Raw genomic sequence first — 27,318 nt, 5'->3', positions numbered from 1 at the left:
TTTGCGGTCCCAGCAGGAGTTTCCCACGGTACTCCAGCTTTGACCACAGGTAAACTGACCTCAGGTGACCTCATTAAACTCTGTGACCTCACCTCATGTGAGGTCACTGATTTCACAGACCTTCAGCTCCTGGCAGAAAAGCGCTCTTTTTTTTTTTGCTAAGAGATGCAGAGTTGGCGCTGAAATTTATACACCATATTCCTGCACCAATTCTGCATCTTCTGGCAAAAAAGCATCAAACACAGTGCAGTTTTGATGCGCTAGTGATGCGATTTTTTTATTTTTTTGCCAGGATTTGCAGATTTGGTGCAGGAATCCTATGTACAAATTTCATCATGAAATCTGCATCTCTTGGCAAAAAAACGCAGTTTTATGTCATGACCTGCAGGTCTGTGAACTCTGTGACCTCAGTGTAATACAGAAGGAGCAGACGTTGGTGCGCTGTATGGATCCGTCTCCAATAATACAGGAGGTGCAGACTTTGGTGCGCTGTATCTATCCGGCTTCAATCATACAGGTGGAGCAGACTACTGTCCTGTTTGCCACTTACTTTCCCAATCTATTTTTGTCATAAAATCTTTAGTAATGTTATGTCTTTAACTTTTTTTTTTTGTTAGAGGATATGATCTTCATTTCTATATAAATATTCAGGAAGGACATGGATGGAAGTCGCTTGACCGAGGAGATATTAACGCTTACGCTCAAGATGATCTACCTGATATCTGGAGAGGTGAGCGATAATCGGGAATTATGTCTTATGATCACACTCCCATTCCACCCCTTTTGAGGCCGCTGTACAGATTATATAAATCGTCTGAATTTATTTTTGATGGGATTAGCACAGCAGCCTGGGTACAGAGCAGCCGATGGAGCACATGTGACTCTTGGCCCTTGGTACGTTAAGGCTGCCCCTTGTCCAACATCTCACTTTCACTGGTATGTGCATAGATCAGGACTGTATGACGCTGAATATACTGATGGAAGGAATGATGGACTGTCTTAAGCTGCGTTCCCTCAATGTGTTTGCAGCCTTCTGGACTCTACGTGTGCCTCCAAAATGCTGTGTTGTACAGTAGAAGCACAGTGGATGGAATTTATAGAAATCTGCCCACTGTGATTCTTTTCTCCTCAGCATAAACTGACCTGCAGCGCGGCTTTTCAAGAACAGCATGTCAATTTATGCTGTGGAGACACAAGCATTCTACGCAGTGAGAATACGGTTCCCTGATCGTGGGCAGGGGCAGCTGTGGTCTCCTTTGGACAACATTTGTGGCCACGCCGGAGAAGACCTGCTGCGTGAGCAGATTGTGGACCCATATCCTCAGAGGAGAGCTCATGTATAAATACATGTGGTCAGTACAAAACACTAGCACATGACCTGTAAATTCCAAATCCTTTATAAAGGATCGGTGACATTCATTACATAGAGGAAAGATAATTCCTGCAGATAAATAGGAAAGGGTTCTCTACAGTTGGAGCAGTCAGACTGTGGAATGCCTGACCACAAGAGGTAGTAATGGCAGACACTATATCGGCATTTACAAAGAGCTGGATGCTTTGCTCATAAGGGTTCAGTCACATCTGTGTGTAAAATTTAGCTCCGCTGTTGCTCCTGCAGTGTCTTTGAGTGAGATGTGAGTGACATTACATATGTCATGCGAGAGCGTTTTTCCCCCTCGCCTAGCCTCTGTGTGTCATCCATGTGATGTTCGTGTCATCCATATGACGGCCGTGTGACGTGCATTTTTGACATGGTGTTTTACATACTGTCAAAAGCCAGATAGATGGGAGGTCCATATAGAAATAAAGGTCCATATATAACCTTGGGCCTCCTCAGCCTGAGACTATCAGACCACAGCTGTCTACTTTACCTTGGCTGGTAATCCAAAACAGAGGTCCCCATATAACCATGAGCCTCCCCAGCCTGAGAATACCAGACCACAGCTGTCTGCTTTACCTTGGCTGGTGATTTAACCCTAGAACGCGCAAGCATAACAATCTACCATAGAAAACAAATGACCTAGTAGGCCTGCGAGGCCCCAGGTATGCGTTCTAGGGTTAAAACAGAGGTCCATATATAACCTTGGGCCTCCTCAGCCAGAGAATACCAGACCAGAGCAGTCCTCTTTACCTTGCCTGGTGATCCAATCTGGGGGAACACCCCACATTTTTTGTTTTAGATTTAAATTATTTATTTAATTTTAAATTAAATAAACAGTGTGGGGTGCTCTCTGTTTCAAGATAAAGCTGTAGGCTGCAGCAGTTTGCTAGACTTTAGCTGGCTACAAAAAATAAGGGGACCCTATGTCGTAAAGAAAATATGGACTTTGTGTCTAAATACGAGGTTAGGCTCTGTGCGCATGTTGCGTATTTGTATGCAGGTACGCTGCGTATTGCACTGCAGCGTAACTGATGCGTCCCCAGCACAATCTATGAAGATTGTGCATAATCCATGCCCACGTGGCGTATTAGAACGCAGCGATTTGCATGCTGCCAAATCGCTGCATTCTAAAAAGCAACATGTCACTTTTTTGTGTGCTTTGCATGCAGCCCCCACTCTGCCTATGGGAGGGGCTGCATCCAGAGCGCACAAATTCTGCAGTCACCAAAGTTTCAGAACTGAGCTTTTCAGCTGCGCTCTGAAGCGGACATGCAGTGACTTTACGCTGCTGTGCATAGCGCACACACGTGGGCACACAGCCTTAACCACCCTTTAGTGCCACATGAACTAGCAGTTGTGCTCTGCTCTATTGGTTAACACTGAACCCTAAATGGCATTGTGGGTTATAAATAATCTAGTGATCGAGAATAAGAATATGTTACTGGTGGAGAAGGGTTGGAAAAAAAAACACAGGTCCATCAAGATCAAACTTTTTTCCCCATTGGAGCTTATTTGACACATTGGGGTTTTTTTGCCTTCCTCTGGATCAACATGTTAGGCTACGGGTTGAACTAGATGGACTTAGAGTCTCCCTTCAACCTTAAAAACTATGAAAACTATGAAGCCACCAGCTGCCTGTGTCATCAATCAGCCTGTGTGACGGAGTCTCTGCTCAGCAGGTTCAGGGACGTTACCAGATTGCGCCTGCTGTGCAGAGGTTCAGGCATCGGCAGGAACTAAGCCACAAAAAAGGCATTATATTTCCCCAAAAAATTCAAGAATAATTCACAGCAACACCCGAACAGGATGCAGCAAAACCCCTTGTGGCCTCCATCTTTATTAAAGGGTTTGTCTACATCCTGTTACTGTCTTAGATTCTATGGCTGGGCAGGTAAACACTGTTACCCTTTTGTTGCTGTGAATTATCATTGGCAGGAACTGTATGAGGGGACGGAGCGACATTATATTTGTGTATGGGGCCATTCTACCATGTGAGGGGCTGTGAGGACATATTACTGTCTTTGTGGGGGCTGTGGTGACATCATACTTTATTTGTTCTCTTTTTAGGGGGAGGGTTGGCTGTGAGGACATCTGAGGTTGTGTGTGGGGCTATGGGAATGTCATACTATGCTGTAGGAGCTATGTGGGTATCGTGTGTGTGTGTGTGTGTGTGTGTGTGTGTGTGTGTGTGTGTGTGTGTGTGTGTGTGTGTGTGTGTGTGTGATCATCAGGCTGTGGAAGCATAATACAGTGTGTGGGCAGCCATGGGAACATCATATTGGGCAGGGGAAGCTGCTGCCAGATGACTATGGTTGCGGTTTGATCAGCTCTTCCTTTATAAAACCCTTGACGGCTCAGCCAGACCAAGTTTGGGATAGATGGCTGCTGACTTATATGAATTGTATGGGCAGCTTTAGTATCTCTTGGGTTCAGTTATGATGAGAATTAGCCATTTGGATGCATTATTATTTTTTGTACATTTTTGTCTCTATGAAGATGAAGTGAAGTTAAGCAAGGCCAACAGTAGTTGAGAGTTGTCGCGATCTCTGGTTAGTGGTAATTCTTCTTGTTTTCACACTTGCAGGAATGCGTGGTTGTTAAAAAGATTAGTGGTGAACTTGTGACAGCCAGCAGTATTGATAAGTCAGGAGGATGGAGCAGGAGCCAGAGCCCCATCATGGAGCCTCTACTTCATCCCCTGGTACCTGAGAGATACAATGAGCAGAAGATCCTGGACCTCACCAACAAGATGATTGAGCTGCTGACTGGAGAGGTGAGCGCTGCTGGGGATACTGGGACATTATACAGTAACACAAGGGATGATGTGTCTGGTGATGACTGTATCATTGTGTCAGGTTCCTATAAGGTGTCAGGATGTCACTGTCCATTTCTCCATGGAGGAGTGGGAATATATAGACGGACACAAGGAACGGTACAAAGATGTCATGATGGAGGACCACCAGCAACCAACATCACCAAGTAAGAAGAGACTTTGGCGACATTTTTTCCAATTTATTTTCATTCAAAATGTTTCACGTTTTCTGTGCATAACAGAGGTCTCAAACACGCCTGCTTCTTGCGGCCCGCAGGCACATGGACCCGGTAACGATTGAGGCTGGTGCAGGAGCCTCAGCCGTCAGCGCTTTATTTCAGATGTACATTTTATCGGCGCTGTGTAGAGTCAAGCTGTCTCTGCACAACTCAAAGGCAGCTGTCAGCCAATCAGGGGCCGGCAACTAATGCGTATTCCTCTGATTGGCCAGCGGTTGCAATTGGAACAGCTGTGCACACAGAGCTTTACTTTGAGCAGCGCCAGCAAAAGGTTAATCTATTATATAATAGAATGGCACAATAGGGGATCAGGAAGGGACATTGCCACAAGAAGAGGACCTGCATGGGCACATTAGTAAAAAAGGACAAGGATGGGGCACATTGCTACAGGATGCAGACAAGGATGGGGCACATTGCTACAGGATGAGGACAAGGATGGGGCACATTGCTGCAGGATGAGGACAAGGATGGGGCACATTGCTACAGGATGCAGACAAGGATGGGGCACATTGCTGCAGGATGAGGACAAGGATGGGGCACATTGCTGCAGGATGAGGACAAAGATGGGACACATTGCTGCAGCATGGGGACAAGTATGGGTCACATTGCTGCAGGATGGGGACAAGGATGGGCATAGTACTACAGGTTGGAAATAAGGATGAGCACATTATTACAAGATGGAAATAAGGATGAGCACATTGCTAGAGGATGGGGACAAGGATGGGGCACATTGCTACAGGATGGGGCACATTACTACTACAGGATGGGGACCAGGATGAGCACATTGCTAGAGGATGGGGACAAGGATGGGGCACATTGCTACAGGATGGGGCACATTACTACTACAGGATGGGGACCAGGATGAGCACATTGCTACAGGATGGGGACAAGGATGGGGCACATTGCTACAGGATGGGGACAAGGATGGGGCACATTGCTACAGGATGGGGACAAGAATGGGGCACATTGCTACAGGATGAGGACAAGGATGAGCACATTACTACAAGATGGAAATAAGGATGAGCACATTGCTAGAGGATGGGGACAAGGATGGGGCACATTGCTACAGGATGGGGCACATTACTACTACAGGATGGGGACCAGGATGAGCACATTGCTACAGGATGGGGACAAGGATGGGGCACATTGCTACAGGATGGGGACAAGAATGGGGCACATTGCTACAGGATGGGGACAAGGATGAGCACATTACTACAAAATGAAAATAAGGATGGGGCACATTGCTACAGGATGGGGACAAGGATGGGGCACATCGCTACAGGATGGGGACAAGGATGGGGTACATTGCTGCAGGATGGGGCACATTGCTGCAGGATGGGGCACATTACTACTACAGGATAAGGACCAGGATGGGGCACATTACTACAAGAAAAGGACATGAAAGGGACATTACTACAAGGGACAAGGATAGTGCACATTGCTACAGCAAGTAAATTTTATTATTGAAAATTGCTGCGAATCTTACAGTACAGTATATGGTATATTGGGCACAGTGCAATACTTATATAGACATATGCTAAATATATACCTCATATGATCCATGCATATATACTGCTTCCTTACCATGTCCTTCGGGTATGTGTGATCCATCTTTTTCGGAACCTTATTCTTCCCTTGTCATACAATTGATTGTAATTTATATGTGTCTAATTACTTATATTCTAATCTTATGGATTCTGACTCCATGTTTTTTCTGGATATCAAGATGAGGACCAGGATGGGAACATTGTGTATTGCAGGCTGCAGACTGTCTCAACTGAGAGTCTGTCTTTGGGATCATTCTGATAGGTTTTAGCTCTTGTCTTTTTCTGAGCTTGTCTTAGTTAATTTGTAATCACAGACCACATTGACCTTGAATGTGTTTGGAGCAAGAATCTGCAAAAGGTATACAATGCAAACATTTTAATAAAACCAAAATGCAAAATTAATTTTGGCATGAAATGCATGTATTTAATAAAAAAAAAAAAATATGTACCGATAAGTGGCCAACCCCTTTTAATTAATTGTAAAACAGAGAGCAGTATTGTTGGGGTCCTCCTAACTTTACCATGGCAGGAAACCACAACATTGGGCCGTCATACACACAATGTATTCAGTCACTGTGTTTTATTTTTTTTCTCAGTTGGATCTAATAAGAGAAATTCTCCAGAGATATGTCCAAGTCCATTGTATTCCCAGGGCTGTGTACAAGAAGAGCCCACTACCACTCAGGACCATCAGGTACACAGTGGTTTCACATATAATAGTCTATCCACACAATATTGTCTGTAGGGATTTTTGCACCATTATTTATTTATAATTTTTTTTATTCATTTTTTTTCTCTTAGGATGAACAACTCAATGTTAAAGCTATTCCAGAACAAAATGAGACATATTGGACTGGTAATCAGCATTGTGCAGAAGAGGACAGTTTTAAAAATGTTAATGCAGGTAAGTAATTACTATTAAAAATTGTTGTGGTGTGCCAAGGTGATCATGGAGTCTCTATCATATCATATAACAAATAAAAAAAGACATCATAACATTGGACCTCTGACAAGAATAATTTTTGTCATACTAAAAAGGCCAAGACAGTTATGATAACAATTTCAGGTAAAATAGTCTTCATATTAACCCAGGCAGCTAGAGGACCAAACAATGGCCATCCTCCCTCCATGTCAATCCTGCTGTCAGACTAATGGTTGGAGCTCAATAAAATGTGAAGACGCTAAAAAATAAATAAATCTGGTGTTGTCTTTTTAACCAGTACAATAGACACCTGAAGAAGCTGTTGTGTTCAGCGAAACGCGTTGGCTTTCTCAGCAACAACCCCTATTGCCCACCTTTTATGTCTATTATTTTTACGGGTTATTTATTGATTACCACATAATCTTGTATTCCATGTAAGTGGTTTTAGATTTGTCCTATACTTGCATGTTAATTGATTTGAATAAAGCACTTTATATTTTTGCATTTTATAAATTGTATATTTCATTAACAAATTTTTGCACTTGGTACTCATGTAATTTATCATTTCCCCCTCCCTCCATGTTTTTTTGATTTATAATCATTATTGGTACTTGTTTTTTGGTGTGTATTTTATTTTTAGACTACGGTTCCACTTGCGTTTTGCAGGGCGAGTGCAGTTCGATAAAACATCGCATTGCTCTCAGTTTAGTGAAAAACTATGGGACGGCGTCATCTGCGAATTATTTCTCATGCCATGTTGGCCTGAGAAATGAATCGCCGCATGCTGAGTTTGTCAGCTATTTTCAGCTCACACACTCTCCCATACAAGCCTATGGGAGCATGTTAAACATCGCACTGCACTCGCATATCATCCGGCCGCAGTGCGATATACGCAGAAACAGGCCGGGGAGGAGATGGGGAGAAAGTGCTCCCTCCCTCTTCTTTGCAGCTGTGATACAATCGCATCACAGTCGCATGACCTCAGCTGACACCCACAGCAGTTGTTTCTATATTGTATTTAAATGTTGTTTGGTTTTGATTGTTTGTTTTTTGGTTTTTTTTTGTTTTTTTTTAGTTATGTCTTATCAAGAAATTATTTATGTTCTTAATTTTTGTGAGCGGTGCCTAAATTTCTTTCTTTGCATATTGTCTTTTTTTTTTTGTATACATGTAGGCAGCATTGCTCTTAGGCTTCTTTCACACGTACGTGAAAAACCACGCACGTTTCACGGACGTATCAAAGGTGCGTTTTGCCCTCCGTGAGCCGTGTTTATGGCACACGTGTGTTATCCGGGAACTTTCTGCTCACCTGTCCCTGGCGTCGCTGTCCGTGGTGCTCATCTTCGGTCTCCAGTCCTCCTGACTCCCCGCTGCTGCTGCTTCTGGCCGCAGTGAAGTGAATATGCAATGAGCATAATGAGTGGTGGTCGGAAGCAAGTGCCAGCAGCGGCAGAGACAGCAGTGCTGGAGAAGGTGAGTAAAATTTTGTTTGTTTTTTTTTCACAGATACGTGTGTTTTCTCCGGTGCGTGTCACACGGAACACATCCATGTGGTCCGTATGCGGGCCGTGTGACATCCGTGATGCCGGAGAAAAACGGACATGTCTACGTGTGGGGCACACATATGCTCCACACAGTCCATGGCAGAATACGCACGTGAGCGCAGACCTATTGATTTTAATGGGTCTACGTGTGCCCGTGTCTCTGGTACATGAGGAAACTGACCAAACACGTACTGGAGACACGGACGTGTGAAAGAGGCATTAGGTGGAACCTATTTATCTCTTGGGAATCCACTTAGCCAGTGCAATATATGCTATAGGGAAAAAAATAGCCAGAATTACTGTTTTTCATTCATTCACCTCCCAAAAATTGAATAAACAAATCTCATGTTGCCCAAAGTCCTATAAATGAAAACATCAACTCATTGCACAAAAAATAAGCTCTCTTGATTTGAACAATAAAAAAAAAAGGATAGCTCCCTAATCATGGCAACCCACAAACTAACGATAAAAAGTAATTAATACACAAGGGTAGGAAAACATAGCCATAAACATATTTAGTACTCCTGGTACCAGCATGGGACATCTGATGAACATTCATCAAGTATCCTGTTGGGTAAATTATAAATATCTATAGGGGGTTAGCACTTAAAGATAATCATACAGAACGTTAGTAGTGGATCATGGAATGTAAAAGCAACACAATAACTATTTATGAGGGACCTGAACGTCCTCCGACATATGAAATATAGAGAAACTATGACAACGGGCAGCTTGGATTTTATGCAGTTCTATACATTTTCACAAGTGATAAAGCCATAGGTTTATGGATGCAATTTAATTCAACAAGCATATTTATTTCTGACGAGTTTGCTTGTTAATAATAGACGATAACTTTCGGCTAAATATGATTAATATCTGTGGCCAATTCGTGGCTGTGTGTATGAATGAAGATGTATTCAATATTTCATCAGAGAATGGCCATAAAATCATTTCTTGTATATATGGAGTGAATTGTTAGATCTGAGCTTCTTTATAATAATTCATAATGAAATATCGACGCTTGCTCCATTCTCAACTACTACAATATAACCATCTGCTATGGAGCGAAATATGGAAAAAAAACCCTTATTTTTGGTGGAGTTTTTATGTAAAATTATTTTTTTTTTCATAATGTAGACATTAATGCTTATGACTTGTTTACTTGTTCTCCCAGCAGATGGACCCAAGCCACTGACTAGTTCGGAGGAACATCTACATTTTTTCCCACACTATGAAACAAAAGATTGTACAATTGAAAAGCCCTGTATTTCAGATTGCTCCCCGGTACCTCATATTGTGGAGCAAAAGCAACCCTCTGATCCTTTTCATAATCCACATTCAGTTGATAAAAGCCTTAAGATCTTCACGTGTTATAAATGTGGGAATTGTTTTTCTACCAATGATCAATTTCGTGACCATCTGCAAATCCATTTGGAAGAGAAGCCATACTTGTGTTCTTTGTGTAAGAAATGTTTTTCAACAAAAGAAGCCTTTATAAAACACCAACAAATCCACGCAAGTGTAGATGCTTTTAAGTGTTTAGAATGTGGAAGATGTTTTAGCCAGAAGTCTCATCTTAGTAAACATTACAGATGTCACACAGGAGAAAAAGCATTTCCCTGTTTGGAATGTGGAAAATGTTTTACCCAGAAATCCCATCTAGTCAATCACCAGAGACTTCATACGGGAAAGAACATTTTTTTATGTCCTCACTGCAGTAAACCCTTTACGTTGAGGTCACACTTTGAGAATCACCTGCGAATTCACACAGGAGAGAAGCCATTTTCATGCGTAGAGTGTGGGAAATGTTTTAGTCAAAAGTCTATACTCATTAACCATCAAAGAATCCACAGCGGGGTCAAGCCATTCTCTTGTCCAGAATGTGGAAAGTGTTTTACTAGGAAATCAAGTGTATTTGAGCATCAAGTTATTCACAAAGGGGAGAGGCCTTTCCCATGTTCTGTTTGTGGGAAATGCTTTAACCATAAGTCTACTCTTGTTAATCACCAAAGGAGTCACACAGGAATTAAACCATTTGAGTGTTCTGAATGTGGAAAGTGTTTTACGCGAAAGTCAGGTCTGTCTGAACATTGGACAATTCATACTGGGGAAAAGCAATTCTCATGTCACGTGTGTAGTAAACTATTTGCGACGAGGTCGAGGTTCCTAAAGCATCAGGAAGTTCATTTAGGCGAGAACCCTTTCATGTCCTGACTGTGGGAAATGTTTACATCACTGTCCGAACTTATTCTGCATCAGGAAAATCACAGAAGGCAACCATAGGAGAGATAGGATTATAGCGTTACTTGAAAATGAATCATACGAATTACCTGGGATAGAAAGATGCATGGTATTTTTTTCTAGGTGCATTTGGGCGGGACTGTGGGTAAGGTCTTCAGCGCCTGCCTTGGACCCTGTGCCCGTCTCTGTGACAGGTCGGTGCTTTGTAAGTGACTTATCGTCTGTTTGAATGTATGTGCTGGCCCTGTCCTCTTCCCCGGTGGTGCTTGCACACATTGATCTTTTGGCGGTTTGCAATAAAATAATGGCTCATGTGCAAAACTCTGCTCACTGACTTCTTTCAATAGATTTAATTGAACCAAGATCTCAATCTACGCATGCGCTGATACCGACACCATTTTATTGAAGACTGCCGAGACAGCAGGAGCCGAAAACCCTGTGTACAGTCCCACCGCTATGCATCTAAAGCAAATTAACCGAAAACTTCAATAGCTGATCAATAAACAGTCACCATGCAGATTTAATCACTAAAAGTATCAATCTCTTCGCTTGACTCTAATCTTCAGCTATGGCAAAAATACAGCTGCTACAGCGAATTGTTTTTTTTTTATTATTATTATTATTATTGAGGGGGGTTTTTTTTCCAACTCCTCCTTTCAGTTATGTAATGGGTGTGGTTAGTCAGCAGTGGGGTGCCGCAGGGATCTGTGCTAGGACCGATTCTTTTTAATCTCTTTACTATCAATCCCATCCACAAGGTCATTAATAAAGTGTCAGTCTTTGCTGATGACACCAAACTATGTAGGACATTAAAAACTGACCTTGATAGTACAATATTACAAAAAGATCTGGATAAGATGTCAGAATGGGCAGATACTTGGCAAATGGTATTTAATGTTGATAAATGTAAAGTAATGCACCTAGGATGGAGTAATCCTATAGCTATGTATACATTAAATGGAAGAAAACTCGGGACTACAGAACAGGAGAAGGACTTGGGTATTCTCATTACAAATAAGCTGAGCAGCAGCACTCAATGTCAAGCAGCAGCTGCAAAAGCAAACAAGATTCTAGGGTGTATAAAAACAGATTTAGATCCCGTGATCCCAACGTATTGTTACCCCTCTATAAATCACTTGTAAGGCCACATCTGGAATATGGGATCCAGTTTTGGGCTCCACATTTTAAAAAGGACATTCAGAAATGTAATATACATGAACCCCATGATATACATACAATAACTTGTGAAAAATAGGGGGTGTTTCATAAATCCACCATTTCTTGTAGAATGCAGGAACTCAATTATAAAATCCTCTCACGGTGGTATAGGACACCCGCCAGACTACCGTATTTTTCGGACCATAAGACGCACTTTTTCCCCCCCAAATGTTAGGGGAAAGTTGGGTGTGTGTCTTATGGTCTGACTATAGGGCTGCAGCCGGGAATCAGGGTGCTGCGGTGGAGCGGGTCATCGGGGGCAGCAGCAGCGCCGGCCGTGACCACGTGGGCCCGCTCATTACATATGCACGCCCATCCTCCCGCCCATCTCTCAGCGCAGAAGCCGGCACTGACCGGTGGGCGGGAGGACGAGCGGGGACGCGCGCATAGTAAAGAGCCGGCCCGCATGATCACCCCTGGCAATTACAGCCTGGAGTGATCATGTGCGGCTGTATTCACTGCCCCCCGTACGTTATCATCAGCGCGGGGTGCAGTGAATCAGTACACTCACCCGTCCCCGTGTGTGGAGCCGTCCCCCTGCAGCACGCGATGTCTTCCTGTCTGTGCCGGTCAGCTGATCTGTGCTGATCAGCTGATCGGCACAGACAGGAAGACATCGCGATGCTGCAGAGGAACGGCTCCACACACACAGGTCAGCGTGCCAGAGAGGAAGATTATCGGTGCTGGAGGGAGTGAGGAACAGGTGAGTATAAACGTGTATTTTTTTTCTCTGTGCTATAGGATACAGGCCATATACGAGGATGGTATATGAGCACGATGGGGGCATATAGCAGGATGGGAGTATATGAGCAGGATCGATGGTGGTACAGTTAGGTCCAGAAATATTCGACAGTGACACAATTTTCGCGAGTTGGGCTCTGCATGCCACCACATTGGATTTGAATTGAAACCTCTACAACAGAATTCAAATGCAGATTGTAATGTTTAATTTGAAGGTATGAACAAAAATATCTGATAGAAATTGCAGGAATTGTACACATTTCTTTACAAACACTCCACATTTTAGGAGGTCAAAAGTAATTGGACAAATAAACCAAACCCAAAAAAAATATTTTTATTTTCAATATTTTGTTGTGAATCCTTTGGAGGCAATCACTGCCTTAAGTCTGGAACCCATGGACATCACCAAACGCTGGGTTTCCTCCTTCTTAATGCTTTGCCAGGCCTTTACAGCCGCAGCCTTCAGGTCTTGCTTGTTTGTGGGTCTTTCCGTCTTAAGTCTGGATTTGAGCAAGTGAAATGCATGCTCAATTAGGTTAAGATCTGGTGATTGACTTGGCCATTGCAGAATGTTCCACTTTTTTGCACTCATGAACTCCTGGGTAGCTTTGGCTGTATGCTTGTGGTCATTGTCCATCTGTACTATGAAGCGCCGTCCGATCAACTTTGCGGCATTTGGCTGAATCTGGGCTGAAAGTATATCCCTGTACACTTCAGAATTCATCCGGCTACTCTTGTCTGCTGTTATGTCATCAATAAACACAAGTGACCCAGTGCCATTGAAAGCCATGCATGCCCATGCCATCACGTTGCCTCCACCATGTTTTACAGAGGATGTGGTGTGCCTTGGATCATGTGCCGTTCCCTTTCTTCTCCAAACTTTTTTCTTCCCATCATTCTGGTACAGGTTGATCTTTGTCTCATCTGTCCATAGAATACTTTTCCAGAACTGAGCTGGCTTCATGAGGTGTTTTTCAGCAAATTTAACTCTGGCCTGTCTATTTTTGGAATTGATGAATGGTTTGCATCTAGATGTGAACCCTTTGTATTTACTTTCATGGAGTCTTCTCTTTACTGTTGACTTAGAGACAGATACACCTACTTCACTGAGCGTGTTCTGGACTTCAGTTGATGTTGTGAACGGGTTCTTCTTCACCAAAGAAAGTATGCGGCGATGATCCACCACTGTTGTCATCCGTGGACGCCCAGGCCTTTTTGAGTTCCCAAGCTCACCAGTCAATTCCTTTTTTCTCAGAATGTACCCGACTGTTGATTTTGCTACTCCAAGCATGTCTGCTATCTCTCTGATGGATTTTTTCTTTTTTTTCAGCCTCAGGATGTTCTGCTTCACCTCAATTGAGAGTTCCTTAGACCGCATGTTGTCTGGTCACAGCAACAGCTTCCAAATGCAAAACCACACACCGGTAATCAACCCCAGACCTTTTAACTACTTCATTGATTACAGGTTAACGAGGGAGACGCCTTCAGAGTTAATTGCAGCCCTTAGAGTCCCTTGTCCAATTACTTTTGGTCCCTTGAAAAAGAGGAGGCTATGCATTACAGAGCTATGATTCCTAAACCCTTTCTCCGATTTGGATGTGAAAACTCTCATATTGCAGCTGGGAGTGTGCACTTTCAGCCCATATTATATATATAATTGTATTTCTGAACATGTTTTTGTAAACAGCTAAAATAACAAAACTTGTGTCACTGTCCAAATATTTCTGGACCTAACTGAATATGAACAGGATGGATGGGGGGTATATGAACAGGATGGATGGGGGGTATATGAACAGGTTGGATGGGGGGTATATGAACAGGTTGGATGGGGGGTATATGAACAGGATGGATGGTGGTATATGAACAGGATGGATGGGGGGTATATGAACAGGATGGATGGGGGGTATATGAACAGGATGGATGGGGGTATATGAACAGGATGGATGGGGGGGTATATGAACAGGATGGGAGTATATGAACAGGATGGGAGTATATGAGCAGGATGGATGGTGGTATATGAACAGGATAGATGGGGGGTATATGAACAGGATGGATGGGGGGTATATGAACAGGATGGGGGGGTATATGAACAGGATGGATGGGGGGTATATGAACAGGATGGATGGGGGGTATATGAACAGGATGGATGGGGGGGTATATGAACAGGATGGGAGTATATGAACAGGATGGGAGTATATGAGCAGGATGGATAGGGGAATATGAGCAGGATGGATGGGGGGGGGGTATATGAACAGGATGGGAGTATATGAGCATATACAAGGCTGGAGGATCATTACCAGGATGGGGTACCTTAGTAGGGAATTTGGGGACATTACTCCCATAATAGTGTCAGCAGCAGATCATCGCCCCATAACAGTGTGTCCACATTTTTTTGCTTAAAGTTTTATTTTCCTCCTCTAAAACCAGGCTGCGTCTTATAATCCGGTGCGTCTTTATAGTCCGAAAAATACGGTACATAAAATGTTCCCAGAGGTATCGGACGCCTGTTGGAGGTGCCAGACCTCAGTGGGCACAATTCTACATATCTAGTGGACCTGCCCAGGGATACAGGGTCTTTGGAAAGATGTCTTTGCTCTCTATAACCATTTACATCACACGGAAGTGACACCCTCACCGGAAGTGGCCCTCTTATCAATGTATACAGGGGCAGTCTCCAAGGCGAATAAAGGCTTGCTCTCGTACTTTATTATTTCAATGAGGCAAATCATACCGAGGCATTGGAGATCCCCCTGTACATTGAGGAGAGCAGACTGGGTAGAGGCTATGGCTGGCCTGCGGCGGCTGGAGGAGTTGAGAGCGTTTTACGAAGGGAAAGACTCCTTGTGTTTCTCGGTTTGGTATCCGTGGCTTCAGTATAGAGAAACACAGCAATTCCAAATCTGGCTTCTCACAGGCGCTCTATCACAATAAATATTCAAGAAGCCGGAATGGGTCTCACAGGAGTGGCGCAGCATCACAATCCAGACCTTCTCCTCCTCCCCCCCATTTCCTCATGTCTTCCCCTCCTTCCCTTTTTCTCTACCTATCTTTCTCTCCCTCTCTCTATATCTCTTTCTCACATAATTGATATACATAGGGTCATGTTTTCATACCTATTGAACCAGACTATACAGAAGGAAGTTGCCTTTAACACTTTACACAGAATAAAGATAGAAGATTATTACATGTTAAAATTAAGATGTTCTATAGGATGTTATACAGATTATATCTTCCACATGATTTGCGATACATTTCATAGTACCATACGTTTTACGAGACTTAAAGACATAGGTTATTTTATAATCTTCATATGCTGTAACATTGGTTAACATGAAAAACACACTTATGCATTTCTTATCTTCTGTTATATGAAAACTTTTGAAATAATAAAGAAATATTAAACGAAAAATAGGGGGTGTTTGTCATGTTAAAAGTAAAGCTACTGTACCACAATTGTGAAAAAAGTATACAAATTTTTATTATTGCAAAAAATACAAGTATTTGTGATAAACAGTTAATAATTTGACATACATGATTAAAAACCAAGTCTAAATGAGACAGAGGAAAAAGAGGTCCCACGGAGGGAGACAGACTGCCCCCTAGCCTAAGTAGGGGAGAGAGAGAAACATCTCTAGATCCAGGGGGACACAGAAGTAAACCATAAGAATTAAATGGCATGTATAGTGCATATCCCTTGGACTAGTGGAATCATGGAGTGCTTATACAATAAAACAGTACCCACCTAGGTAAGGTCTGGATCAGGGCCAGTATGAACTACATAAAAAAACACCAATAATACGTAGGTATAATCTCAAACAACATATAAGATAATACAGTGGTGGTAAAGTGGCACCTGAAGGACCTACCCATGGTATGTATAGCTCCCGAGGAGGGAATCTGTCAGCCTCACATGTGGACCCGGTCCCGACACGTGTTTCGCGTGTGCTTCGACGGGAGACCGTGAACCCACCTAGATGGGTACTGTTTTATTGTATAAGCACTCTATGATTCCACTAGTCCAAGGGATATGCACTATACATGCCATTTAATTCTTAAGGTTTACTTCTATGTGTCCCCCTGGATCTAGAGAGGTTTCTCTCTCTCCCCTACTTAGGCTAGGGGGCAGTATGTCTCCCTCCGTGGGACCTCTTTTTCCTCTTTCTGTCTCATTTAGACTTTGTTTTTAATCATGTATGTCAAATTATTAACTATTTATCACATGTGACCTTAATACTTGTATTTTTGCAATAATAAAAATTTGTATACTTTTTTCACACTTGTGGTACAGTATTTTTACTTTTAACATGACAAACACCCCCTATTTTTACAAGTTATTGTAGCTTTCTCACTTGTGTTCTCCCTACAAAGGACGCCTGCGACTCCACAGCAAACAATTGACTTGCTTGTGACTCGGAAAGCTACACCGCAGGTAAATTTTCGCTGCGGACTGCACACGCACATTGGACATGGAATTTCTAAAAATCCCATCTACTTTGCTTGCACTGTACGCTGCAGCGAAAACACGCTGCATACAAAACGCTGGAAATAGTGATCGTGTACACATACTCTAAGGGTGCTTTTACACACCCTTTTGTCCCACGTTCAGGGGTCCCAACAGAGTAGCGTCTGAAACCCCAGTAAAATGGGAATCAGACGTATGTGCCGTCGAGGCCATTTACTATAATGGTGCAGAGGGAATTACTGTGGGCTCTATCGTGCACCATTTTAGGACATATATATGCTTACTGGAAGCACACAACCAGACACAGTCCATTAAGACAGGGTGTCCACCTCCAGTAAGTGCACACACTAAAACTGGCAAACGGCAGGGTACACGGTGACTTTTATTGCACCATTATAGTCAATGGCCCCTACGGCGCATATGTCCAAATCCCATTTTGCTGGAGATTTGGACGTAAGCCCCAATGGAACCTCTGAATGGGGGACAAGACACAGTGTGAAGCCTCCCTAAAACTATCTGATCCCTATTCAGCCTTCATTGAAGTAGGACCTTTGGTCTGGATGGGTAATTGAATTGGGACATCTGCTGTAAATCCGATTAAAATCCTAGGTTTCGTATATACAGGGCTTGAGAAGCTACACTTCTATCAGCTCTGCTAAATTTCAAAAGACTGTAGTAGACTGACGGACATTGGTTTTTCAGCTAACAATATTTGGGATTTTGTGGAAAGCGTAGATCTTACAGTTAAAGGGAACCTGTCACCAGGTTTGGGGCCTATAAGCTGCAGCCACCACCAGTGGGCTCTTATATACAGCATGTTAGAATGCTGTATATAAGAGCCCAGGCCGCGGTGTAGAACGTAAAAAACACTTTATAATACTTACCTAAACGGTAGCTGCAGTGCAATTGGGTCATATGGGTGTCTTCGTTCTCCGGTGCCTCTTCTTTCGGCTATCTTTGTCTTCCTTCTTCTGAAGCCAGGGTTCATGACTTGTCCTGCGCACTTTGATCTGCCCTGAGCAGGGCAGATCACAGTATTGTAGTGCACATGCGTGGGACCGGCGATTGTGTATGACGTAGGACGCGTCATGCACACAGGCTTCCAGAGGAGGACGAAGATGGCCCAAAGAAGAGGCACCGGTACTTTGAGAACAGAGACGCCCATATGGCCCAACTCCACCGCAGCGACTGTTTCAGGTATTATAAAGTGATTTTTATGTTCTACACAGCGGCCTTGGCTCTTATATACAGCATTCTAACATGCTTAGCCCAGCTCCTGAGAAGTCATGATCCGATTGCCCCCGAGGAGGGACGGGACGGGAGTGTAATGAAAAAAAATCACAGATCATAGACATACAAGGGTAAACCATAACTCTGTCACACAGCACATGCACACACATAGATAAAGACAATAAGACATTCAGGAGGAAAGAAGAGTTTGAAGGAAGCAACAAAACGGGTAAACTTCACAACAACCAAATAGCACACTTTTCACCAGAGAATCCAAGACACCACACAGATCAACAAATAAATTATAGCTGGCATGGGTAGAAGCTTTCATCCAGCTTAAGGCTACATTCACACGAACGGTCAATTTTTGCAGTCCGTAAAAAAGGTCCTGTTTTTCCACGGATGCATCTGTGTGACAACCGCATCAGTCCCATATATGGTCCCTGTGTCATCCGTGTGACTTGTTTTTTTTGCGGACCACAAAAAAATTAAAAATAAAATGGAAGGAGAACTACATGCAATCCAGGGTATCTGGCCAGATGCAGGTTCCCATATAAGGTCTATGGGAAACAGAATCCGGCGCAAAGGGGTAGGAGAAAGCGCTTCATACTCGCCGATCACCAGGGCGGCTGTCACACTGCTCTCACGGCAGCTCTTTGTTTTTCCCGAGCCGGACGCTCATTAGGCTCATTTTATATTCACTGCTTCCCTGCTCACCAGAGTCTGTATTTGGGTGTGGTCAGACGTGCCCCCACACTGAGTGACAGCTGTCTGACTGCAACCAATCACAGCCGCCGGTGGACGGGTCTATTGTACACTGCAATAAATTTAAAAAAAAAAACAAAACAGCGTGAGGTCCCCCCAATTTTGATACAAGTCATGATAAAGCCTCTCAGCTGCTGGCTTTCTCAGGCTGGGGAGACCCATGTTTTTGGGAGCCGCCCAGCCTAAAAATATCAGCCAGCAGCATACCGGAATTGGTGCATCCATTAGATGCAACAGTCCCAGGACTTTACCAGGCTCATCCCGAATGTCCTGGTGCGGTGGCAAATGGGGCAATATATGGGGTTGATACTAGCTGTGTAATGTCACCTAGTATCAAGCTCTGGGGTTAGTGCTGTCACGACGTCTATTAGGTACCCGACATCACTAACCCAGTCAGTAATAAAAAATAAAAAAAAAAAAAAATTTTATTTGAAAAAAAAAAACAGTCCTTTCACCAATTTATTGGAAAGAATAAACAAATTCGAGTCCGGCGTAGTCCAATAATGGGGTCCCACAACTATTCATACTCACTGTCCCCAATCAATGAAGAACAGAATGTGTCCCCATTGGCTGGGAGAGCAGTGCAGTGACCTGAGCTACCATCATTAGGTCAGCCCAGGTCACCGCAGGGCATGACCAGCGCTGACTTCAGGAGTTTAGCTACGTACATTACCTGGGGTGATGAACGCTGCTGCACTCACGTCAGCACTGTCACTGACTTCCATTGTCCACCGCGTTCACAAGTGAAATATCACAAGTGGCCTGTGACGTCACTGCTAGTCACAGTCTCGGGCCGCCCGCGAGACTTGATGTGAGAATGCGGAGAGCATGAAAGTCAGTGACTAGCGCTGACGGCAGGAGTGCAGGACTTCATCACCGTAGGTAATAAACTTTGCTAACCTCCTAATGTCGGCGCTCGTCATCCCTGCAGCTGCAGACACTGCAGTGCGGGTACATGCAGACACACTGCAGTATCGGCAGTTGCGGGGGCGGGACATAGACTGCAGGGGCACCCCGAGGGAAGTCAGATGGAAGTGCAAGATACCAGAGGTCTGCTCCATTGGTATTATAACTACAAGACCCGCCAGGACACCAGAAGTCTGCTCCACCTGTATTATACAATATGACTCATCCAGAACCACAGAGGTCTGCTCCACCTGTATTATAAATACAAAACCCGTCCAGGACATCAGAGGTCTGCTCCACCTGTATTATAGAACATGACCCGCCCAGGACACCAGAGGTCTGCTCCACCTGTATTATAAATACAAGACCCGTCCAGGACACCAGAGGTCTGCTCCACCTGTATTATAAATACAAGACCCATCCAGGACACCAGAGGTCTGCTCCACCTGTATTATAAATACAAGACCCGTCCAGGACACCAGAGGTCTGCTCCACCTGTATTATAAATACAAGACCCGTCCAGGACACCAGAGGTCTGCTCCACCTGTATTATAGAACATGACCCGCCCAGGACACCAGAGGTCTGCTCCACCTGTATTATAGAACATGACCCGCCCAGGACACCAGAGGTCTGCTCCACCTGTATTATAAATACAAGACCCGTCCAGGACACCAGAGGTCTGCTCCACCTGTATTATAGAACATGACCCGCCCAGGACACCAGAGGTCTGCTCCACCTGTATTATAGAACATGACCCGCCCAGGACCCCAGAGGTCTGCTCCACCTGTATTATAAATACAAGACCCGTCCAGGACACCAGAGGTCTGCTCCACCTGTATTATAGAACATGACCCGCCCAGGACACCAGAGGTCTGCTCCACCTGTATTATAGAACATGACCCGCCCAGGACACCAGAGGTCTGCTCCACCTGTATTATAAATACAAGACCCGTCCAGGACACCAGAGGTCTGCTCCACCTGTATTATAGAACATGACCCGCCCAGGACACCAGAGGTCTGCTCCACCTGTATTATAGAACATGACCCGCCCAGGACCCCAGAGGTCTGCTCCACCTGTATTATAAATACAAGACCCGCCCAGGACCCCAGAGGTCTGCTCCACCTGTATTATAAATACAAGACCCGTCCAGGACACCAGAGGTCTGCTCCACCTGTATTATAAATACAAGACCCATCCAGGACACCAGAGGTCTGCTCCACCTGTATTATAAACAGGGCTGTGGAGTCGGGAGTCGTGGAGTCGGAGTCGGAGCTCATTTTGGTGGAGTCGGTATAAAATGCACCGACTCCGACTCCTAAAATATATAATAAATTGGGGACAGGAGTGCAATGCAGAATGTGCTGAATATTTTACTAAATAACATTTAGTATAATGCTTATATTTAAGTGAAAAATGTATTGTAGTACAATGAGAACATCAGACATTTAATAATTTTTATGATACAATAATCAAGATATTTGGATAGAACATAAAATATATTTATTAGAATACAACGCTAGAACACAAAACTAATAAATTGTAAATATGTAATACAATTTATATATATATATATATATATATATATATATATATATATATATATATATATATACACACACACACACACACACACACACACACACAAGATAAATACACACACAAGATATATATGTAATCTACTGTTTATTACATATTGTATAACATATTTACAATTTATTACAGTTTTGTGTTCTAAAGTTGTATCCAATAAATATATTTTATGTTCTATCCAAATATTTTGATTATTGTATCATAAAAATTATTAAATGTCTGATGTTCACATACACATGTTCATGTACTACAATAAATTTTTCACCTAACTATAAGCAATATATGTAGGAGTCGGTGCAAGAGAAATTGAGGAGTCGGAGTCGAAGGTTTGGCTTACCGACTCCACAGCCCTGATTATAAATACAAGACCCGTCCAGGACACCAGAGGTCTGCTCCACCTGTATTATACAATATGACCCATCCAGGACACCAGAGGTCTGCTCCACCTGTATTATACAATATGACCCATCCACGACACCAGAGGTCTGCTCCACCTGTATTATACAATATGACCCATCCAGGACCCCAGAAGTCTGCTCCACCTGTATTATAGAACATAACCCATCCAGGGCACGAAAGGTCTGCTCCACCTGTATTATAAATACATGACCCATCCAGGTCTGCTCCACCTGTATTACAGAACATGACCCATCCAGGACACCAGAGGTCTGCTCCACCTGTATTATACAATAAGACCCATCCAGGACACCAGAAGTCTGCTCCACCTGTATTATAGAACATAACCCATCCAGGGCACGAAAGGTCTGCTCCACCTGTATTATACAATAAGACCCATCCAGGACACCAGAAGTCTGCTCCACCTGTATTATAGAACATAACCCATCCAGGACACCAAAGGTCTGCTCCACCTGCAGAACTGCAGATGTGCTCCACGTCTATACAATAGAGAGATAAAGGGCAACTCGGCTCCTGCTATAGCCCCCCACCATATGTGGCTTACGACCACTCTCACACATAACTTTTCTATAGCTCCACCCTTTCCCCCAGGAAGCTACTACTAATCACTTCCGGTTTGTGCGTTCCAAGCCTCCCATTACCCGAATCAAGGGCAGCTAGCTGTATTCTAATACGGTGTCCATTTTGTTGTAGTCCACAAAGCTGCTGTTCCCTTACTGAATGTTCTCCAACATTTTCCTCTATTCTTTTTCTTACCTAGTGACTAGAGGGTCGTGTTGTTAATAGCAGTTTACCGTTATGTTTCTATAATCTCATAAACGAAAAAGACGGCGCAGTACCGACACGGCGGCCATTTTGTTGTGGTCCTTTGTTGATTGGCTATAAGCACGACTATAGGTCCGTCCTGGGTTATCCTCCTTGCTGCTTCCAGTTCCTTTTCTGAGAGCCGGGTGCCTGCTGCTTGAGGTAATTTCCTATGATTATTTTCTGGTCCATCCCATCCCATCTCTTACTGCATTATACACAGACTACTATACCACCTGCTGCCAGCAATACTGTCCCACATCCACCACTGTCCCCTACCTATTATATCTTAGGCACAGGACCCTTCCTGCCACTAAAGGGTCACAATATATAAGGATATATGAGCATATAAATCAGGTCAGACATGACAACAGCTGGGGACATGGCTCTGTCAAACTGCTGGACAGAGCCATGTCCCCAGCTGTTGTCATGTCTGACCTGATTTATATGCTCATTGAGCTCTTAGAAGTCCAACACCTCCTTAAAGGGAAAGTGTCGTCAACATTTTTTTTTTCAATAACTGAAAAAATATAGTATTAATGTTTTAATGTTATGTTTAAATATTTGTTTTTAATTGAGAAAAATAAAAAATAAATAAAAGTTTGATATTTTCTACTGTTAAACACTAGGGGGAGCAGCTGCTGAAATCCTACAGAATTCCCACTGTAGAAATAGCCTGGATTACAGCTGCAGTAAAGTGGGCAGAATCTGCTCTCCTGTGTGTGATGTCACCTCCCCCTCCCAACCTGGATGTTTCCAAAAGGATAACAGAGAATGAAGTTTAGGGACACAGTGCGGAGCCATTTTATTGGTGGCCACAAACTGATCCTAATATGTCTAAATTGTCACTAAGGCCAACAGCATAGTGCTCCACTGCCTCCCTATGCCCCATTCGCTGACAGCCTCCCTATGCCCCGCTCGCTGACAGCCCTCCTATGCCCCGCTCGCTGACAGCCCTCCTATGCCCCGCTCGCTGACAGCCCTCCTATGCCCCGCTCGCTGACAGCCCTCCTATGCCCCGCTCGCTGACAGCCCTCCTATGCCCCGCTCGCTGACAGCCCTCCTGTGCCCCGCTCGCTGACAGCCTCCCTGTGCCCCGCTCGCTGACAGCCTCCCTGTGCCCCGCTCGCTGACAGCCTCCCTGTGCCCCGCTCGCTGACAGCCTCCCTGTGCCCCCTCTCGCTCACAGTCTCCCTGTGCCCCCTCTCGCTCACAGTCTCCCGGTGCCTCACTGTATCTCGCGCCCCCATACACTGTGCTGCCGGCCAGGATCGGAGGTCCGAGGTGACGTGGAGAAAAGGGGCGATCTGCAGCCTGAGCGGCACTGCACTGCAGATGTCACACCGTGATAACTGCCAGCCGCATGCACTCACTTCAGACCTGCGCCCCCGGCAGCCTGTCCTGTCGGCGATCACAGTACAAGCAGTGAAGGCCCAAGGTGAGTACACGCGGGGGAGTGAGCTGAGTGATGGGGAGCAGCACGCCAGGATCAGTTACGGTGCAATCACTACTGGCCATCACAGGTATTCACCCCATCGATCCCAGTGGGTGACAGGGAGAAAGTGCAGCACACAGCATACGCACAGCGTATGCTGTGTGCTCCACAAAGATGGCGCTGGGGGCACGTCCAGGTCACAGCAGGGAGCTCTCCTGTATTCAGTATAGGGTCGCAGTCCGATTATCAGAGTGAATGCACACAGGGGCTGCCATAAAGGAGGTGACTGTCGTTACTCACAGCAAATCCAAGATGGCAGCGCCCAGTGTTTCAAGTAAAACTAGAATTAAATAAAAACTAAATAAACAGTGAATTTAATTTTGTATTAAAAATACTTGATTTTATAATTACTATTATTAATACAAAATATAAAAAGCGACACCTTCCCTTTAAGGTAGACAGTCCATTACAGAGAAATTAGCTTTGAAGCAATATACAATTGAGGCTGAAGTGCTTTCTGTGTGTGGGAGCACTTCACAAGCCTCTGTCACTCCAGCTCTATTTCTCACCCTTAGGGTATGTGCGCACGTTGCTTTTTACCTGCTTTTTTGCTGCTTTTTCTTCTGCGCTGTTTAATGCCAAAATGGATGTGTTCTTCTATTCAAGCAAAGTCTATGGGAATTTGGGTTTCTTGTTCACACTATGTTGTTCAAAATGCTGCCTTTTTGTGGCAGAACTTTGGTCAAAAACTCAGCTTTGCAGTGCAAAACCCAAATGGCAAAAACAATTGACATGTTGCTTCTTTGAAAAGCTGAGTTTTTGACCAAAGTTCTGCCACAAAAAGGCAGCATTTTGAACAACATAGTGTGAACAAGAAACCCAAATTCCCATAGACTTTGCTTGAATAGAAGAACACATCCATTTTGGCATTAAACAGCGCAGAAGAAAAAGCAGCAAAAAAGCAGGTAAAAAGCAGGTAAAAAGCAACGTGCGCACATACCCTAATGTGCAATTGTATAGTGGTGTGGAGCTCCACCCAGTGAGCTGAGTGCTGCAGGTCACACATGCTCAGTAGTGATGAGCAAGCACTACCATTCTCGGGTGCTCCATACTTGTAACCAGCAGTTGGACGCTCGTCTGAGCGCATCTTGAATACCAAGTCATAATGGAAGTCAATGGAGAACTCGAGCGTTTTTCCAGATTTCCCAGGCAAATGCTTGAGTCTCCTGTTGACTCCCATTATACTCGAGTCACACCCATCCAAGCGTCCAACTGCTCATTACGAAACCCAAGTATGGTAGTGCTCACTCATCACTAGTCGATTTGAGTACCTAGCATGGAAGTGCTCGCTCATCACTACGCGTTATGAGTACCGGAGCATGGTAGTGCTCGCTCATCTCTGCTCATTAAAACTACCTGAGCATGGTAGTGTTTGCTAGTCATTACTAGTACCAAACACCCGAGCATGGTAGTGCTAGGTCATCGCTAGTCGTTACGAGTACCTGAGCATGGTAGTGCTCGCTCATCACTACTCGTTACGATCACCCGAGTATGCTCGCTCATCGCTAGTCGTTACGAGTACAGAGTACCCGAGCATGGTAGTACTCGCTCATCACTACTCGTTACGAGTACCAAACACCCGAGCATGGTAGTGCTAGCTAATCTCTAGTCGTTACGAGCACCCGAGCATGGTAGTGCTCACTCATCAGTACTCGTTACAAGTACGGTGCCCCCGAACAGGCTAGTGCTCACTCATCACTACTCGTTAGGAGTACCGTGCACCTGTCTTGCTAAATTCTCCAAAAATGGGGCTGAAAGCCCGTACTTACGAAGCGCTCACTGATATCCTAATAAGGCACGAATACTAAGATTCTTTATAGCAAGATACTATTTATTTTAATAGCACATGAATAATCAATGGTACATAGGCATTAGCACTACTTTATAGTCATAGAATCTTATACAATAACAGAAATATGCATCATCATTACCGTATGTTGTAGCACGCCTTTCTCATCGGAGGGACTCGATTAGTGAGACGGAAACAACATGGTATCTGCATCATAGGAACAGGAACAGTTCATCCACTTGAGCGTCCTGGAAAATGTCCCTAATCATTAAGCGAGTCCTTTATTTTTATAGGAAACTTTGTACGTCGTGTGCACTGAGTGGTGAATTGGTGACCAGCATGTGACAGCTGAGTCATGTTCATGTAACTTGACCACAACCTGCTGTTGGCACCAGTAGCTTCCTGCACATTTTGCCAGCTGACCACTGGCCAACCACAATTTCCTGGAGATATTGCAATGAGCTATAAATTTTACATGCCACTTTCCTTACACATGTTTTAAGCTAACCATGAGTTTCCTGTAAGTGGAACTGTAAACGTTACTTCCTCATAATCGTGGTTTGTTCAAGATCTGTCTGATACGTATTCTTCATCATGGTAAAATAGGTTCAACCAGAGGACACCTCTTTCTGATACTGAATTATTGATGGATCAAATAATATCTGGGATCACTATATCTTTTGATTATGATCCCTATCTAATCACACTCATTCTTCAGTCATATCACATTGGTAACACAATCGGTCCTTGATCCCAAGGATTATTTTCCATCATCAGTATTCCATTCCACTAGAGCAGGGGTCTCAAACTCAACTGGGTGTATGGGCCTCACACAGAAAAAAAATAATTTGAGGGGCCGCATTCTTTTCAGGACAAAGTGACATTGGTAGTGGTACCATATATATATATATATATAACGCACACATTTTTTTTGTAAGTAATACAGTTTTATTTACAATAATACTGCATAGTAATTTTGGCCAACATCTTGTAGTAATGTGCCCCATCCTGTTCCCCATTCTGTAAAGATGTGCGCATTCTTGCCCCCTTGTAGCAATGTGCCCCATGCAGGTCCTCTTCTTATAATAATGTGCCCCCATGCAGGTCCCCTTCCTATAGTAATGTGCTTCATGCAGGTCCCTTTCTTGTATTAATGTGCCCCATGCATGTCTTCTTGTAGTAATCACACACACACACACACACACACACAAAC

The 27,318-nt window shown here is 44.0% G+C and overlaps 1 protein-coding gene across 1 annotated transcript in view; it reads left to right on the top strand.

Moving 5' to 3' along the window:
- Window positions 1–27,318, top strand: part of LOC142312737 (uncharacterized) — an 80,456-nt gene that overhangs the window by 10,978 nt on the left and 42,160 nt on the right. Inside the window, exons 2-7 of the mRNA XM_075351725.1 lie at window positions 618–730; window positions 3,966–4,154; window positions 4,237–4,360; window positions 6,576–6,673; window positions 6,781–6,883; window positions 9,620–10,654. Coding sequence (XP_075207840.1) covers window positions 659–730; window positions 3,966–4,154; window positions 4,237–4,360; window positions 6,576–6,673; window positions 6,781–6,883; window positions 9,620–10,654 — 1,621 coding nt within the window. The 5' untranslated portion in view covers window positions 618–658. The remainder of the gene's footprint in view (window positions 1–617; window positions 731–3,965; window positions 4,155–4,236; window positions 4,361–6,575; window positions 6,674–6,780; window positions 6,884–9,619; window positions 10,655–27,318) is intronic.

Source organism: Anomaloglossus baeobatrachus, chromosome 5 (assembly GCF_048569485.1).
Source record: "Anomaloglossus baeobatrachus isolate aAnoBae1 chromosome 5, aAnoBae1.hap1, whole genome shotgun sequence".
Lineage (NCBI taxonomy): Eukaryota > Metazoa > Chordata > Amphibia > Anura > Aromobatidae > Anomaloglossus > Anomaloglossus baeobatrachus.
This window is presented reverse-complemented; position numbering and strand designations above follow the sequence as displayed.